Source organism: Haemaphysalis longicornis, unplaced genomic scaffold (assembly GCF_048455015.1).
Source record: "Haemaphysalis longicornis isolate Haplotype H1 unplaced genomic scaffold, Haemaphysalis longicornis Haplotype H1 scaffold_6, whole genome shotgun sequence".
In the NCBI taxonomy this organism is placed as follows: Eukaryota; Metazoa; Arthropoda; class Arachnida; order Ixodida; family Ixodidae; genus Haemaphysalis; species Haemaphysalis longicornis.
The window spans coordinates 19375059-19391123 of record NW_027526407.1 but is presented as its reverse complement, the minus strand read 5'-3'; the positions used below and the strand labels follow the sequence as shown (position 1 = coordinate 19391123).

The following is a 16065-nucleotide window of genomic DNA, read 5'->3' as shown; positions in this document are numbered from 1 at the left end:
TGTTTCTTGTATTTTGTTTTTATGTAACTATCCGTGCGCCAGCACTCAGGCCTCTGGCTGTTCCTGGGCACGTAAATAAACATGATTGATTGATTGATTAATTATTTTTCCAAGACGGCGCCGAGTACGGAAACGTGTTCATGTGAAGTGTGTCACCTGGCCGGACTATGAGCTCAACATGCTGAAGTCTGGGGAGCGGCAGTTTACCCGGATTAAGTGTGAGTGTGCCGCCGCTTCGCCTAGGCCTACCCGTGACATGGCCTTGACCGACGGAGCCGAAGCAGCCTCGGGGCATTCCCCTACCCCGCCGGCGGCGACGACGGCACCGGCCGCCCCACCTAAGCAACCGGCCGACCTTGAGCACGTTCCCCTGCGCAGCCTGCTTGTTCGCGCGCTCGAGGGAATCTTCTTTCTGACATATCAGGTTTCCCAACTGAAGGACGAGAATGAACGGATGCGCAGCACACGCAGCTGCTGTTAAATCGCTGCGGCAGGAAGTGCATACGCTTCGCAACGAGCTGACGCGTCAACGCTCTGAATCGACCTCGTTTCCTACTCTGGCGGCCACTACCAGTGCGCCTGTGTGGCCTGCGCTGCCGGGCTCTGCTGGTGCGGTAGCGTCGCCGAAGTCGTCCGCCTGTGCTTCCCCGCCCGGCGACAAATCGTCGCCGCTTCCGGCGCTCTCGCCGTCTGTATACGGGCCCATGGGGCCAGTGCAGCCGAAAGCGCCCGGAACTGCTGCCTCGGACACGCCTTCGAAATTGTCCACCACTGATGAGAGCCCACCACTTCTACAGGCAACAGGCTCTCGCCGTCCGACCAAAGAACGATCACCTGCGTGCTTTGGACTGGCAACAAGTACAACTTTGTCGGTAGCCAGTCAACATCGGCGATCCAAGGCGCTGTTCGAGACAAAGCTGGCTCCTGAAACATCGTCTTCCCAGGTGTCGGGATATGTTTCCAGCGTGGCGATCGCACCGTTAGCTTGTAAAATACTGAAAACCAAGTACGAATCCTATGCCTCAATTTATGTTGCAGTAGACGACGAAACCTTTCAGGAGCTGCAGGACCCGGGCCTATGGCCGACAAACTGCCTCTTTAAACCTTTCCAGGGAATTTTTTATGATCGTCACCTGCACGCATCTGAGTTAGGAAATGAACAGGTCACTCATGAATAGGTCCCTAAACGTTTTGTATCAAAATGTCTGTCTTTTAAGGACTAAAGCTAAAGAGTTTTTTTGTAATGTATATTCCTCAGTTTTTTCTGTGGTTGTTCTTACGGAGACCTGGCTCTTACCCAGTATCTCGTCTAAAGATTATTTTCCGCCTTATTACAACGTGTTCCGCAGTGACCGTGCCACACGCACGGGAGGGGGAGCTTTGATAGCCGTCAATAGCTCATTCAGTTGCGTGAGGCGCGCAGACCTGGAGACAGATGATGAGTCTGTCTGGATTGAATTGTGTTGCATCGGTGGCGAACGCGTCCTGCTTGGTGCATTTTACTTAGCTCCTAACATAGCTCCGGTTTCTTTTCAAACTTGTTTAACATTGATAGAAATTGTAATATTCTCTCATCCTAAACACCGTATCATGATTCTCGGTGACTTGAACTAGCCGGGAATAGAATGGGGTGACCTTAGTATTTCTCTTTACAATACCTACGTTGTTCAAAAGGCTTCAGCCTTACTGGACTTTATTTCATTTACTGGTCTTGAACAGTGCAACCACGTGGTGAACTCTGCTGGAAGCTTACTTGACCTTTGTTTTTGAAACATCAAAAACATCAGTGTCAACATAAGCCCTACTGGTTTGGTTACCCCGGACAATTACCATCGACCCTTATCTATAGTACTACCTTTTCAAAGTGATCTGCAAAAGGCCAAGCCACGTGTTTCCGAACACCCCCGCTATAATTTTGGTGCAGGTGATAACATTAGTTTTTACCAGTACTTGTCGAATTTTGATTGGTCGGCAATCCTCGCGTCAAATGACCCATATTTTTAGGCCAGCGAATTAAGCAAAGTACTGCAAAAAGGTATGCCCAGATATATACCACTAAAGAAATCCAAATCTTCGAAGTATCCTTTCTGGTTCCCGAGTGAACTCCGGTCGGCACTAAAAGGCAAAGAGCGTGCCCACAGGAAAGCTCAAAAGAATGGGGAGACAAAATGGAAGTTAGAATTTAACGAATACCGGTCACTTTGTAAAAAACTGTATGATCGTGATCGGGCTGCATACATTACGTCGATAGACGGCAATCTTAAAAGGAACCACAAAGATTTATGGAAATATGTCCGCAGTAGATCACCCCAGCGTAACACTGAATGCATTAATCTTCTTAACTCCGATGGAGTAATCATCGATGACGTCCCTGCCGCGTTCGCTCAGCAGTTTAAAACGGTGTATAGATATACCTGCGACGTTCCGTCAGCTCCCATCTCCAATTCTTGCGGTATGGCACCGAGCACGGCATTTGTAGATGAGGAAAGCGTGATGAAAAGCCTACGGGACGCGAAGCCCTCGCTAGCGTGTGGCCCAGATGGCATTCCCATGGCTCTACTCAAGGCTTTCAGTCCTATCCTTGCGCCACGGCTTGTATGCGTGTTTAACAACTGTATTGGTACTGAAACGTTTCCTAACTGCTGGAAAATTGCTAAAGTTGTACCTGTACACCAATCCGGGTAAAAAACAGATGCAAAAAATTATAGACCGAATTCCCTCCTGTGCAGTGCTTCTACAATTTTTGAATCTATAATTCATTCCCTCATTACATCCAGAGTAAGATATGAAATTATTCGAAATCAACATGATTTTATACGTGGCCCCTCGACCACTACAAACTTAGTTTCTATTATGGAACATGCGTCAAAGGCAGTGGAAAACCGAGGCCAACTTGACGTGGTATACTGTCACCTTAGCAAGGCGTTCGATGTAGTTTCCCATTAAATGTTGTGTAGAAAACTTTCCTACCTTGGCATTCCTGATCCGTTGCTGGATCTGCTTCGTGACTACCTTACCAGTCGTCACTGCTACGTTCACTGTAACGGGAAACACTCCGGAACATACTCAGAAACCAGCGAGGTGCCTTAGGGCTCTGTCCTTAGTCGTATTTTGTTTTCACTGTTTGTCAACGATGTTTCGACAGCAATTCAGCACTCATCGTTCTTGCTATACGCCGACGATATAAAAATATTCAAAGTGATTGGCAATATGTCAGACTGTGCACAACTGCAAAGTGATATCGCCGCGTTTTCGGAGTGGTGCAACAGAAATAAGTGGATACTCAACAGTGCAAAGACCGAAGTGGTGTCGTCTACTGGTAAAACAGATTATATTAATTTCACATATCGCATAAGTGAAGAAGATCTGAATCGGGTATGCCAAATCAGAGGCTTTGGAGATTGTTTGACTCTAAGCTCACATTTACAGGTCAAAATAATGACATTGCCCGTCGTGCTTTGCGAACACTAGGTGCAACATGTCGTGTCTCCAGAGAATTCCACCATCGAGACACATTTCTTCACCTCTATACCTCAATGTGTCGCCCTCTATTGGACCAGCTCATTGTTCCTTGACACACTAAGAACAAGGAATTGGTTGTTTCATTCATCATTTTTATTATCTCTGCAATTTGTTGGTCTAGTCATTTATGCCAATACTCCTGCCATTGTTTTTTTCGCTGTTGTTCTGTCAACTTGTTGCTCTATTTGCTGTGTGTCTCGACAAGATCGGACAGCGCAAAGGCATTGGTCGTTTTAGGGTAATATTTTATTGCAGTGTAACTTTTCAAAAATCAAAACTCTCGTTTTATATGTACACTCTGTCTCCATCATGTGCACTGTGTATTTTTTGTATATTTCCTTTTCTCAACTGCCTTGAAAGGTTCGCTGGCCGAATGCCATAGCTTGCAACGCTGTTTTTTTTTTTTTGCTTTTCTGTCATATCGGCGATTTTGGGTGTTTTGCCATGCTGTCTTACGTTTCTTTTATTAATGTGTTGTATATGGTCTGCCAGCACCAAGACCTCAGGGTTGTTCCTGGGCACCGAAAATAAAGGTTGATTGATTGAGTATTATTATTTTTTTTATTATTATTATTATTATTATTATTATTATTATTCCAACACCTCTGCTAGCCTTAATGCCCATCTGTCAACCTTAGGTGTCTCGTCCTTGAGCTGCCGACGACTGAAGACTAAGTTTGACACGTACGCATCCTTTTACATATCCGTCAGTGAGGAGTTTTTCCAGCGCTTGAATGACCCCGCTGTTTGGCCGAAAGACTGCCTCTTTAAGGAGTTTCGAGGCATGTTTCGCGAAGGCATGTTTCACAGCTCTGAGCGCATCACATAAGAAAAGCAATGATGACTAGTACTTTGGATGTGTTTTATCAGAATGTGCGTGGTCTTCGTACCAAGGCAACTGACTTCTTTGGTAATGTTCTGGCTTCTTGTTTTTCGTTAATAGCTATCTCTGAAACTTGGTTGTGCCCTGATATCCTATCCAGTGATTATTTCCTTCAAAATTACCATGTATATCGTAGTGACCTTGCCTTGACGGGAAGCAAACAAAAAGGGGGTGGGGTCCTTCTTGCTGTCGACAAATCTCTCCCGAGTGTGCTTTGTAGTGATATTCAGAATGCAGATGAGTCTGTATGGGTTGAAATTCTTATCTCTAAAACTGAAAAACTTCTTGTTGGGGTTTTTTTACATTCCCCCTGATATAGTTCCTGACGCATTCAGTCAGTTAGTTTCCTCAATTAAACAGTAGTTTATTACTCATTGCAACCTCAAAGTCCTCCTTCTTGGAGACTTTAACGCTCCTGGCGTTCAGTGGAGCCATCTAACCTGTTCCCACCATAACCACCACATTGAACAAAAGGGTAATAGATTACTATATTTTTCGTCTTTCACTTCCATGGCACAGCATAATCACATAGAAAACTGCAGTGGAAACATTTTGGACCTGTGTTTTTCGAATTTTGATGATGTTAGTGTGTCACACTCTGCTTGTCCTTTAGTTAGACCTGACAGAATTCATCCTGCTCTTTCTATTTCCTGTTCCCTTCCCACAATGCTCCACCATTCCGTAAGTTCCTGCAACACGGAACCTCGCTACGCTTTCGCCCGGGGAGATTACGTTGGGCTGTATGATTACTTTTCTGCTGCCCCTTGGTCGACAGTCATTGACGAAACTGATGTCAATGAACAAGTTGACCGTTTTACTGAGACTTTACTTTTGGGTATGAAGAAATACATCCCGCAATATTTACCAAAAAAGTTCAAATTCCCACACTGGTTTTCTTCTGAATTGCGGGATGCCCTTAAACTCAAAGAACATGCGCACAGAAAGACGAAGCGCTCTTGTGCGAACCCGTTCGCTCAGGAGTTCGGCGCCTACGTGCCTTATGCAAAATATTGCACAAGCGTGATCATGCTTCGTACCTGGCGTCAGTAGAAGCTAAAGCAACCCATCAACCGGGAGCTTTCTGGAAGTACGTTCATTCAAGATATAGTAAAACTAAAGAATCTATTTGTTTACTAGACTCCAACGGCAATGAGGTTGCGGAGGTGGCCGACTGTTTTGCTCGTCAGTTTTGTTCTTTTTTTGGAATTAGCGGTGGCAGTGATAACAGTAGCTCCCCTTGTCAGCAGGGCGGTAACTCTGGTTGCTACCAACTGGATGAGAACATCTTGCGGACCAGTATCAAGCGGCTAAAGCCCTCGCTTTCTTGTGGCCCAGATGGTATTCCTGCCGCCACTCTAAAAACGTATGCAAACATATTCGTTCCTGTGTTGACCTCAATGTTTAATAACTGTCTCCGGTCTGGCACGTTTCCTCGCTCATGGAAAATCTCTCGCGTATTCCCTGTATTCAAGTCAGGCCCAAAAACTGACGTCATAAACTATGGGCCAGTCTCGCTCCTTTGTTCTGCCCCTTAAATATTCGAGTTATCTCTTCATATGGTCTTGTCTTTCTCACCTAAACACGTCCTCATTCCTAATCGACATGGCTTTATGCGTGGTCGTTCAACTTCCACAAACCTCGCGTGCTTTATGGAGCAGGCCGTCCCTGCAATCGTTGGTAGAAGCCAGCTTGATGTGGTCTACTGTGACATGAGCAAGGCCTTAGATGTAGTCAAACACTCGTTCTTGCTTGCCAAGCTCATTCTGTTAGATGTCCACGCTTCTTTGGTGGGTCTTATATGTTGCTATCTCCAGCAGCATTATTGCTATGTAAGTGTTAACGGTCAAACTTCATTTAGGTACAAAGCAACCAGTGGTGTACCCCAGGGATCTGTTCATGGTCCCCTTCTTTTGTCCATTTTCATTACGATGCTCCTTCTGTAATTCAAAATTTTGTTGTTTGTTGTATGCTGATGGTATGAAATTCCTTAGAGAAGTGTGTAATATTCATGACTGTAATTATCTTCGGGCTGATATTGCGTCATTCCATCGTTGGTGCACCAAAAACGACCTAATTTTGAACCCCTCAAAAACGAAAGTTGTCTCCTATAGTAGAAAAACTCAACCGCTGCAATACTCTTATAAAATATCAAGCACTGCATTGCCGAGGGTGACTGAAACTCGAGACTTGGGAGAACTATTTGATTCTTCTCTGACTTTCTCTTCCCACGTTACACAAATTACCCGTCGCTCTCTTCAATGTCTGGGTGCTGTTTGCAGATATTCTAGAGAGTTTAACCGTCCTCTTCCTTTCTTCAAGTTGTATTCGGCTCTCTGCTTACCTCTTCTCGAATACGGGTCTGTTATTTCGAATGGAACAATAGTGACCGTATCGAAAGAGTTCAAAATAAGTTCCTCTTTATCTTTAAGCACCACTTCCGTCATGTGCAAGAAGACGCTAATGGCAGTGTGCCTTTTCTGAAAAGTCTTCCTTTCCATCGGTGTCAACGAATGCGAGCTGATGTTATCTTTCTTTATAAACTTCTTCATGGGGATATTTGGTGTGACGACTTGGTTACACTTATCAATGTCAACTTGCCGAACAAACTTTTCCGAACATTTCGAACTTTTAGAACAGATGCTTTAAGTAGAAGACGCTCGTCCATCTGCAGAATACAATGTGCATATAATGAATATTCTGATCGTCTTGATATATTCCAGAGCTCTTTTTCTTTGTTCTCAAACGACTTGAAAACTGTTGTAGCTTAAGTGGCTTTATATCATTGCAAATTTATGTGCCGTATTTATTTTAGGCAAATCATGTTCTTGTTTGTTTGTTTTTCACATTTCATGGTTTTGCGTTGCTTGAATTTCTGTAGGTTTGAGTGCCAGTGCTTGTAATGCTGAGCTTCTTTCAAAGTTGAAACTTCCGAACATTTTGTTATGAAACCTTCGTTTTACGCGTATAACTTATCTCTGTCATGTTCAGTGAGTATTTCCTGTTTTTCGCGTGCCTTGAACATTTTGCTATCCGAGTGTAATGGCTTGCAACGCTAGGTCTCCTGTTTCTTTTCTTTTTTTTGTTTTTGCTGTTTTGCTTTCTGAGATAACTGTAACTATCTTTACTTTATTGTTTCTTTCATGCATACGGTTTTGGGTGTCGTGTTGTCTTAATTTTAGTTTGTTTTTATGTATGTTTTGTATATGGTGTACCGGTACCAAGACCTTAGGGTTGTTCCTGGGCACCGAAAATAAAGGTTGATTGATAAAGAGATTGATTGATTGAATATTATTAATATTATTATTAATATTATTAATAATAATGGAATTATCGGTCTGGTGCAGGAAAAACTGCCTAATTTTAAACCCCACTAAAACAAAGGTTGTCACCTACGGCCGGAAAACCCACCGTCTGCTGTTTTCCTACAGTATTGAGGGAGCTCCTCTGCAAAGGGTTGAGGAGATTAGGGACCTACGGGTGCTTTTAGACAGTACGCTCTCTTTTTCTCCTCATATTAGGCTCATCACCCGGCGAGCACTCCGAAGCCTTGGAAATGTGTGTCGGATTACAAAGGAATTCTCTTCTCCAGGTCCATTTCTAATGCTATACAATGCAATATGTATACCACAGTTAGAATATGCTTCTGTTGCCTGGAACGGCATTTCCAAATCTAGTAGTGAATTAACAGAACGTGTGCAGAAGAAGTTTTTATCCATATTAAACACTGTCATCACAATCACAGTTTTCATCCTGATTCTGACTTATCCATAGTCCCTTCCATCCCTTCCTTGAACTGCAGACGTATGCGTGCAGACCTTACATTTCTTCACAAAATTGTTCATGGTGACCTTTCTTGCGCAGACCTGCTTAACTGTTTAGAGTTTAGTGTACCACAAAGGCCCACCAGGTCGCATCGCCCGTTCTTGACCGCTGCGCGCAACTCCAATCATTCTCCTGTGCGCAGAATACAGAATTGTTACAACCGCTTCTTTGAACGCCTTGACATCTTTCAGAAATCCTTTACAGTTTACCGTACAACGCTGTTGAATGCAGTATGTTAAACACCTATGATATGTCTGTCGTTCTTTTTTTTCTGGAATTTGATTTCTCTGCGGTTGTGTCTATCCAACTGATAGTTGCCTATTTTTGAAATTGTTTATTGTCATTTGTTCGTTTTTTCATTTGTCTCTACGCTCTTGCCGTTGTTTTTGTTGTATAACTGTCAAACTTTGTTGCTCTGCCTGTCGTGTGGCCTTTACGACGGGCAGAGCAACATAGGCATCTTCTTTTTTTTTTTACCTGTACCCAGGCTCCGCTTGTGCTTTATTTCTGTCATTTTCACTACTTCAATTTGTGTGTGTCTTATCGCTTGTTTGTTTCTTGCTATATGTTTCTTGTATTTTATTTTCATGTAACTACCCGTGCGCCAGCACTCAGGCCTCTGGCTGTTCCTGGGCACGTAAATAAACATGATTGATTTATTGATTGATTGATTGATTATTATTACTTGCCTTCTATAGCACCCGATTTATTGTGCCGCGAGGAGCCACACTGTTGTGTCTTTTACTTTCCATCTTCTGTTGCTGTAATTTCATAAATCAGTTCCTGTATTTTGTTTCATACATTCATGTTTAATTGAAGCTTTGTGTTTTCGCCTATATCTGCGAATATGTTTTTATGTCTGCTTGCTTCACCCAACTGCTGTGACCATTGTTCCACATACTTTTGCCATTGATCCAGCATTGGAGTTTCTTAATCGTGTAATTTTGGTTGAAATACCTTTTTATTATCCTTCGGGTTTTACTGCTCTTTCTTTTCTTCGCTCGTTCCTCTCGTTGACTGTTTATATTGTGAGTTTCTGCTGTATATTCGTGCCGAATTTTGTCTTCATCAGTGCGCCAGAACCAAGGCTTCGGCTGTTCCTGGGCACTCTAATAAACATTGATTGATTGAAAGATTATTATTATTATTATTATATTGTTATTATTATTAGCAATAGTAGTATTATTAGGCACAGGTAATAATATGCCGCCCCCCCCCCCGTGTGGTCCCCTTCTGTGGGGGTGTGGACGAGTGGTGAAAATTATGTGGTTCTGGCGTGTGCCAGAAGCTACTCCACCAACTAAACTAAACGTAAGTCTGAATGGATAGCGCAGTATTAGTAAGAATTTTTATGGTCTTCAGCGAAGCCAGAGTGAGACGAATATACCGTAGCATATTAGGGAGGCGGGCGTCCATTTGGCTGCCCCGCTCATTCGAGCTACATGCGCGGGGCACGTCTTCACGAACCTATGAACAACCCAACGGGAAGCATGCCTTGTGGGCGGGCTGGTTGTATGCCAGCAGTCGATTGATTGATTGGTTAATTGATTGATTGATTGATTGATTGATTGATTGATTGATTGGTTGATTGATTGATTGGGTGGTTTAAAGCGCTAACACAGCACAGGCGATAAGCCTCGCCGTAGTGCAGGGTTCTGGTTGAATGTTGGCCACCTAGTTACCTTTACGTGGGGCAACATCTCGAAAACAGGAGCCTTTTCGCTTTTCCGCTGCACCAGAAAAGCGCCCGCCACGGGCGGGAATCAAACAAGTGACCTTGGTACTCACAACACACAAGCGTGCCCGCACAACAGTCTCGTAATATTATGCAGATCACATTACCCGGTAATAAACTGGTTTCAAATGAGCGCGGGGCGTCGATTTCCGCCGTCTGGCTTTCATGTCTGTCGCTGTCGTTAGTTGGGGTGCGAGGCCAAGTCAAAAATCTCACTTTTTTTGCAAATGTGATTTTTTTTTCGTTTTATAAATGTGGAATTTATGTGGCATCATTTTGCTGCAAAATGTTTGTGCCTACACATTTTCTTTCAAAAGATATTAAAATTTTGGGTGTGCAATGAACCCCGCGAAATAAAATCAAGTCACAAGTTTTCACATGGGCGCCTTTTACACCAAGGCATACCCAATTGAAATGTTCAGTTTCGTAATTATTTCTGTTCAAACCCTTCATGATTCATCCGAGCTCATTACTTTTCATTACCTGCACTTGCCAAAGCCTCCCCTATCAGACAATACGCGTGCTGATTGCTTCACTTAACCTTGACCGTAAGTCGGGAATGATAGGAGTCGTTTTTTTTTCAAATCTTCTGTTCCGTATATCCTTGAGCTCTTTTCTTACCGCACCCATTAGCGCGATAACTGATGCATCCAAAATGGCTGCCCCGGCATATGATACATAAATTATTTTCGCTGAAGAATGCATGTGTATCGAGTACTTCTACCAGAGAAAATTTATTCTAACGTTTTAAAAGTAGAAGCTCTCGGCAGCTTTTTTTGTGTTTTTAAGGAATTTATTTCAGAAAATACGAAAATGTAGCGCTCGGTATTGTAGTACCCGCAATAAAGTTTATAAAAAGTAAGCAAAAATAACAAAAAACAAACATTACGAACGGATTCATTGTAATAACGACTCGGATGAATGTTTGGCCGTCGCGCTGTAACCGGCCGCACTCCAGCGTCCTCTTTTCGAAATACAAATTCACATTTTCTGAAACATTCAATGGTTCGTTTGAAAAGCTTTTACAATCAGATTCCATAAGCGATACCTAAAACACGTACTAAGACCAGAAAACCTCCAAATAAGTTGTCAAAAACAAACACCCGTATAATTTAAAAGAAATTGACGAAGGTGTGTGGCAGCAGCACTGGAGAAAATACAAATCGACCTTCCAAAAGTTAAATTATATAACTGAACGTCTCGGTGTCTTTTGGATCACTGATGCAGCCGCAAATATTTTACAAAAAAATACGAAGATACAAAAGAATTTTTGTTCTATTTGACGCTATTCACTTTATTTTCAGCAATGCGTCTTAACCTGCTTTTCACAAACGTTTTGAATTGATAAGTATTAGGTTTGCGCCAATTTGAAAAAGCAAAATTTCTGCGGCGAAATGTTTACGTGGATAAAAGTGTAATTTTTTGTTGTATACAAGATGTGATAACGCAGCAATTCTTCTTCCTTTCAAAGACAAAACAATTTGGTATTTTAGGCAGGTTTGTAGCAAGTATGTACTGACGCAGAATGTATGTCTCTCGGTTATGCTCTGAAAATCTAAAGATGGAAAAATTACAAAAATTACTATCAGTAACAAATTAATATACCTGAATGATGAGATAAGTGTTTTTGTGAAATGGTTCGTTGGATTTAAGAATTACGTGTTATGGACAACCTATTACAAAATTATTAAACAGTCAGCGAAACAGTGGGTGCAGTGTAAACCGTTCACAATACCTGGATTTATAAGAAGCGCCGATGTCGTTTTTTTTGTTGACCGAAGAAACACTCCATACCATTTCTCTGTTTCCCTAAAAACGTAAAAAATACCATTATACTCATTACTCCAGAACGCACCCATTGCGTGTACAAAGTTGTTTGAGCTTACCTATTAAGGTTGAATGTGAAGTTGGACGTCGAAATAAAATTCTTGCTGCTGACACACTCTATTTTATCGTCCCGGCAAAAATATTTGGGATCCATGTTGTAATTTCCCCGAATTCGTGTAGCGACGACAGTAGTCCGAATATATCCTTCGTTCAAAAACTAAAAGGCGCAGGATAAGAACTGGTTACAAAAGCGTACAAATATTACGATGGCTAACGTAAATATTTTTTTTAAATATATCGGTGGCTTGTCCGGAAAGAAAAGATTTTTGACCACACAAAAAAAAATAGTCAGCACTCCCAAAAGGGCCCTGCACCGCGCACCTTGAGTAATTTTGGTGACGGTATTGGCGACACCGCGGACCCTAACCCCCATTCTCACGCTGTATCCGACCATGGTAAGGTGTTTTAGGGTGAAGGGCAGAAACCTCAAGCGGTGGCCGTCGAAGCCCAGGTCAAGCTTCGGCAGATGGGCTCTTTGTTTACTAGGCAGGGAGCTCCGGGGCCTATCTTGGTATCAGGGTAACCAGATTGAAGAGCGTACCCCCATACCCTGCTTTATCAAAAACCCCCTCAAAACATGGTCGGTCCCTGAAAAGGGGCCACACCGAAGTTTCCTTCCCATCCCTACCAACCATGAACATTCCGAAACCTGACCACAATCCCAGTTTTTGGTCCTAGAATCAGTAGATAAATCGAAACCCGTCTCCTCCCAGTCTGTATTCATCGTCTCCAAGTTCCTTGAAGGAATGATTGGCAAATTTTTCTAGGTAAGAAAACTATGAACCGGCAAAGTCGTGGTTTGAAGAAAAGATGCAGCAGCAAGCCACAAATCTCCTGACCCAAACCCGCATGCAACATGTGGACCTCAGTGTCACACCCTATCACAGCCTCAACTGCTGGCAGGGTTTGCTATCCGAGCCAGATCTGCTAAGCGAAACAGAGGCCGACCATATGGAACGCCTTAAAGATCAGGGCTTTACAGCTGTAAGAGAATTTCCATCCGTCGTGACAATGTAGAAATATCAACAAAGCACACAATCTCGACATTCAACACATCAAAACTTCCTGAGCACATCAATACTGGTTTCATTGGGTTGCTCTCCGTCCGTACATACCTAACCCGCGCCACTGCTTCAAGTGCCAGCTGTTCGGCCGCGCCACAACTTCTTGCCACGGCAACACGACCTGAGCGAAATGCTCCTCACATTACCACCCCACGATAAACAGTAAGTCCACTACCGTCTCCTGTGCAAACTGTCAGGGACCACACGCAGAATGGTCCCGCAGCTGTGAAAAGTTGCAACCACATTTGCAATTGCAAAAAGTGGCCACCACATCTGTTGGGCATGTCGCCGCATGTACTGCTTCCTCTCAACCGTCCCACAGCAAACGCGAGGGCACGAAGGAGACAGAGACGTAGGCACCCACGCAAGTACCCAACCCCGCCGCACGGCTTCTGCCACCCGAGGCGCTCCTGACGCCCTCGGCGGTCGCGGTTCCAACGAAGGGATCGGGGAAGGATGCCAAGTCCAAGTCAAGGAAACCGGTTCGCACGGAACCCTGATGACTTCAGATGACGCATTGGACGTCGAGCCGTTCCTGCTAGCATCAAGGTTACCAAGGCCACCAAGGTCACCAAGGCATTAAGGTCAGTGGAAAAGGTGAAAAAACCCCTTCCTAGAGTGGAAGCCCCGAAATTTGCCACATAAACACACACATATTCCACTCGCTCTAAAACTTAATATTGCAGGGGAAAATTTTATGCAATGGAACAGCAGTGGTCTTTTTAAAGCTCTTGGTGATGTCTATTAGTTATTGCATTCCAATCAGCCAAGAGTGATGCGTGTTCAAGAAACACATTTAAACTCCAGGAACACAAATTTCTTGAATAGTTACATGCTATTCAGGAAGGACAGGGGTAGTGGTGGCAGGTCCTCAGGCGGTGTGGCCATCATTGCCCGAAAATCCTTGGCGTGCCGTACTGTCGAACTACAGACTATCCTAGCGGCAGGTGGCCATTCGAACCATTATGTCTAATAGGCTTATAACACTATACTCTCTGGGCATTCTCCCTCGCTTCCAGCTCTCGAGCTGAGATTTTGAGTGCCTGGAAGATCAGTTACCCGGACCTTTCATTCTGATAGGTGACCTCAATGCACGAAATGCACTCAAGGGCTGTAATCGTACAGATGCCCTAGTCGCCTCATCGAAAAATTTGTAACAACTTCAGAGCATGCCTCTTCAATAAAAACAGTCTATATATCATAACATAAGGCATATCACATACTGGTATCTTCACTCTGTTTTTGGTTATGCAGTTCTCTTTCTATGCCTTGAGTGGGGTGTGGGCACGAACCTATATGGTAGCGACCCCTTCCCCACCTCAATAACATAGAAGGGTAAATGCCCAAGCAGTCCATCTTTCCAAACAGGTTCAATGAAGCAAGACCACTCTGGAATACATTTACAGAGGCATCCAAGCTAATCTACACGTCCATAAGACACCTACACGTTTTGCTGGCAACCAAACTACTCACGTCGCACATCCACGATGCCGCCTAAAATTCAATTCTCCTCGCATCTGGTGCGCCGCGTAACCACAGGAGCCCGTGGTGGAATAAGGACTGCACGCGGGTGCGTGTGTGAGGCCCAGAACAAGGCGTGGGGTACCCTTCGTCGGTACCCTACGTCGGTACCCTACGTCGAGTTACCTCCTCTGGTTCAAACGGGCAAAGGCGTTGGGAAAACACGTGCGCCGTGAGGCAAAAAGAGATAGTTGGCGCTTATTCAGAAGAAGTACCTACGCGAAAACAGCAAATAACATACTTCTTACAACTGCCTGTTTTCACTACATGAGCTAAGGGCTGCTCTGAGCACATGTAAACCCTCAACTTCAGACCCAGAGAACATTAGGTACACTTTGATGCAGCACTTACACGCACACATATTTGCAGCACTCCTTCATTTATACAACAAAGTCTTGCTTTCGGGGCATGTTCCAAAGTGTTAGAGGGAGGCCATGGTAGTGGCTTTCCTCAGAAAGGGAAGGACCCTTCGTTCCCCTCTAGGTACCCTCTCATCGCCCTGACATGCAGCCTGTGCGAGCTATTGGAGAAGATGGTAAACAGGAGATAGATGTGCTTTTTGTGTACAATGGTTTTCTCGTTAGCTGCCAGGCAGGCTTCTGAGTGGTGCTATCCATGAACGACCAAGTCGTGGCACTTGAATCCTATATAAGGAATACCTTCGTGCATACAACAATTCTATCTTACTGTGTTTTTCGACATCTAGAAGGCCTATTAAACCACTTGGCGTTACGGCATTCATAGTGACGTCGTCATTTGGTGTATCGGGTAACTTGTTGAACACCCTTGTTTGCTATTTTTCGGAGAGAACGTTTCGTATGAGAGTCGGTAGTGCATTCTCAAGGGTTCACGTGCAAGAAAATGGCGTCCATCAAAGGGGAGTGTTGAGCAACACTCTCTCCATAGTAAAGATGAAGTCTCCCTGGAAGGCATTGCCACCTACAATTTCTTATTCTATGTAGGTAGACGACGTGCAGATAACTTTTAAATCATGTAATATGTCAAGCTGCGAACGTCCAGTCCAGCTTGGGGCCAACAAACTTGCCGCGTGAATGGACAGGAACGGTTTTAAATTGAATCCTGCAAAACGCTTTTCCGTTCTGTTCTCCAGGGAGCATGGGGTCTATAAGGACCCTGACAATACTCCTAATGACAAATCGCTTCCTGTGAACAAGGAGCACAAGTTTTTAGTAGTTGTGTTTGACCAAAAACTCTAATTCTTTCCACAAATCAAGCAACTGAAACATAAATGTCTGAAAAAAAAGACTTGGATTAGGGTCCTCTCACACCAATGAATCGTATGGTGCCGACAAAGAACGCCTGCTACGCCTGTGTACTGCTTCTGGCAGTGTATTGAATGGGACGGTGACAAAAACTGCATTAAGAATGCTCGACCCGGTGCTACACTTGGAGCTTCGCCTTGTGTCGAGTGCTTTTCGCACTAGCCCGTTCCAAAGTTTGTATGCTGAGTGTAACAAGTGGTGCATTGATGAACACGGTACGTACATGGGCTAGCTCAGCGCTTTTAAAAGTTCATTGCTGAATAACCATCCTTTCAAAACTTGTTTTAATCATACATCCACATCTCCACTGTTTGTAAATCGTCCGCCCGTTTCTTTGCCGTTCTCGCT

The 16065-nt window shown here is 43.9% G+C and overlaps 1 protein-coding gene across 3 annotated transcripts in view; it reads right to left on the bottom strand.

Moving 5' to 3' along the window:
* Positions 1 to 16065, bottom strand: part of LOC144142278 (uncharacterized) — an 89948-nt gene that overhangs the window by 43468 nt on the left and 30415 nt on the right. For all 3 annotated transcript variants that reach the window (XR_013316932.1, XR_013316933.1, XM_077673655.1), the window contains exons 2-3: positions 11849 to 12006; positions 11698 to 11771 (exon numbers count right to left, since the gene is read on the bottom strand). Coding sequence is in view for 1 of the 3 variants with exons in the window: in XM_077673655.1 (XP_077529781.1) it covers positions 11698 to 11771; positions 11849 to 12006 (232 nt within the window). In the remaining 2 variants the exon portion in view is untranslated. The remainder of the gene's footprint in view (positions 1 to 11697; positions 11772 to 11848; positions 12007 to 16065) is intronic.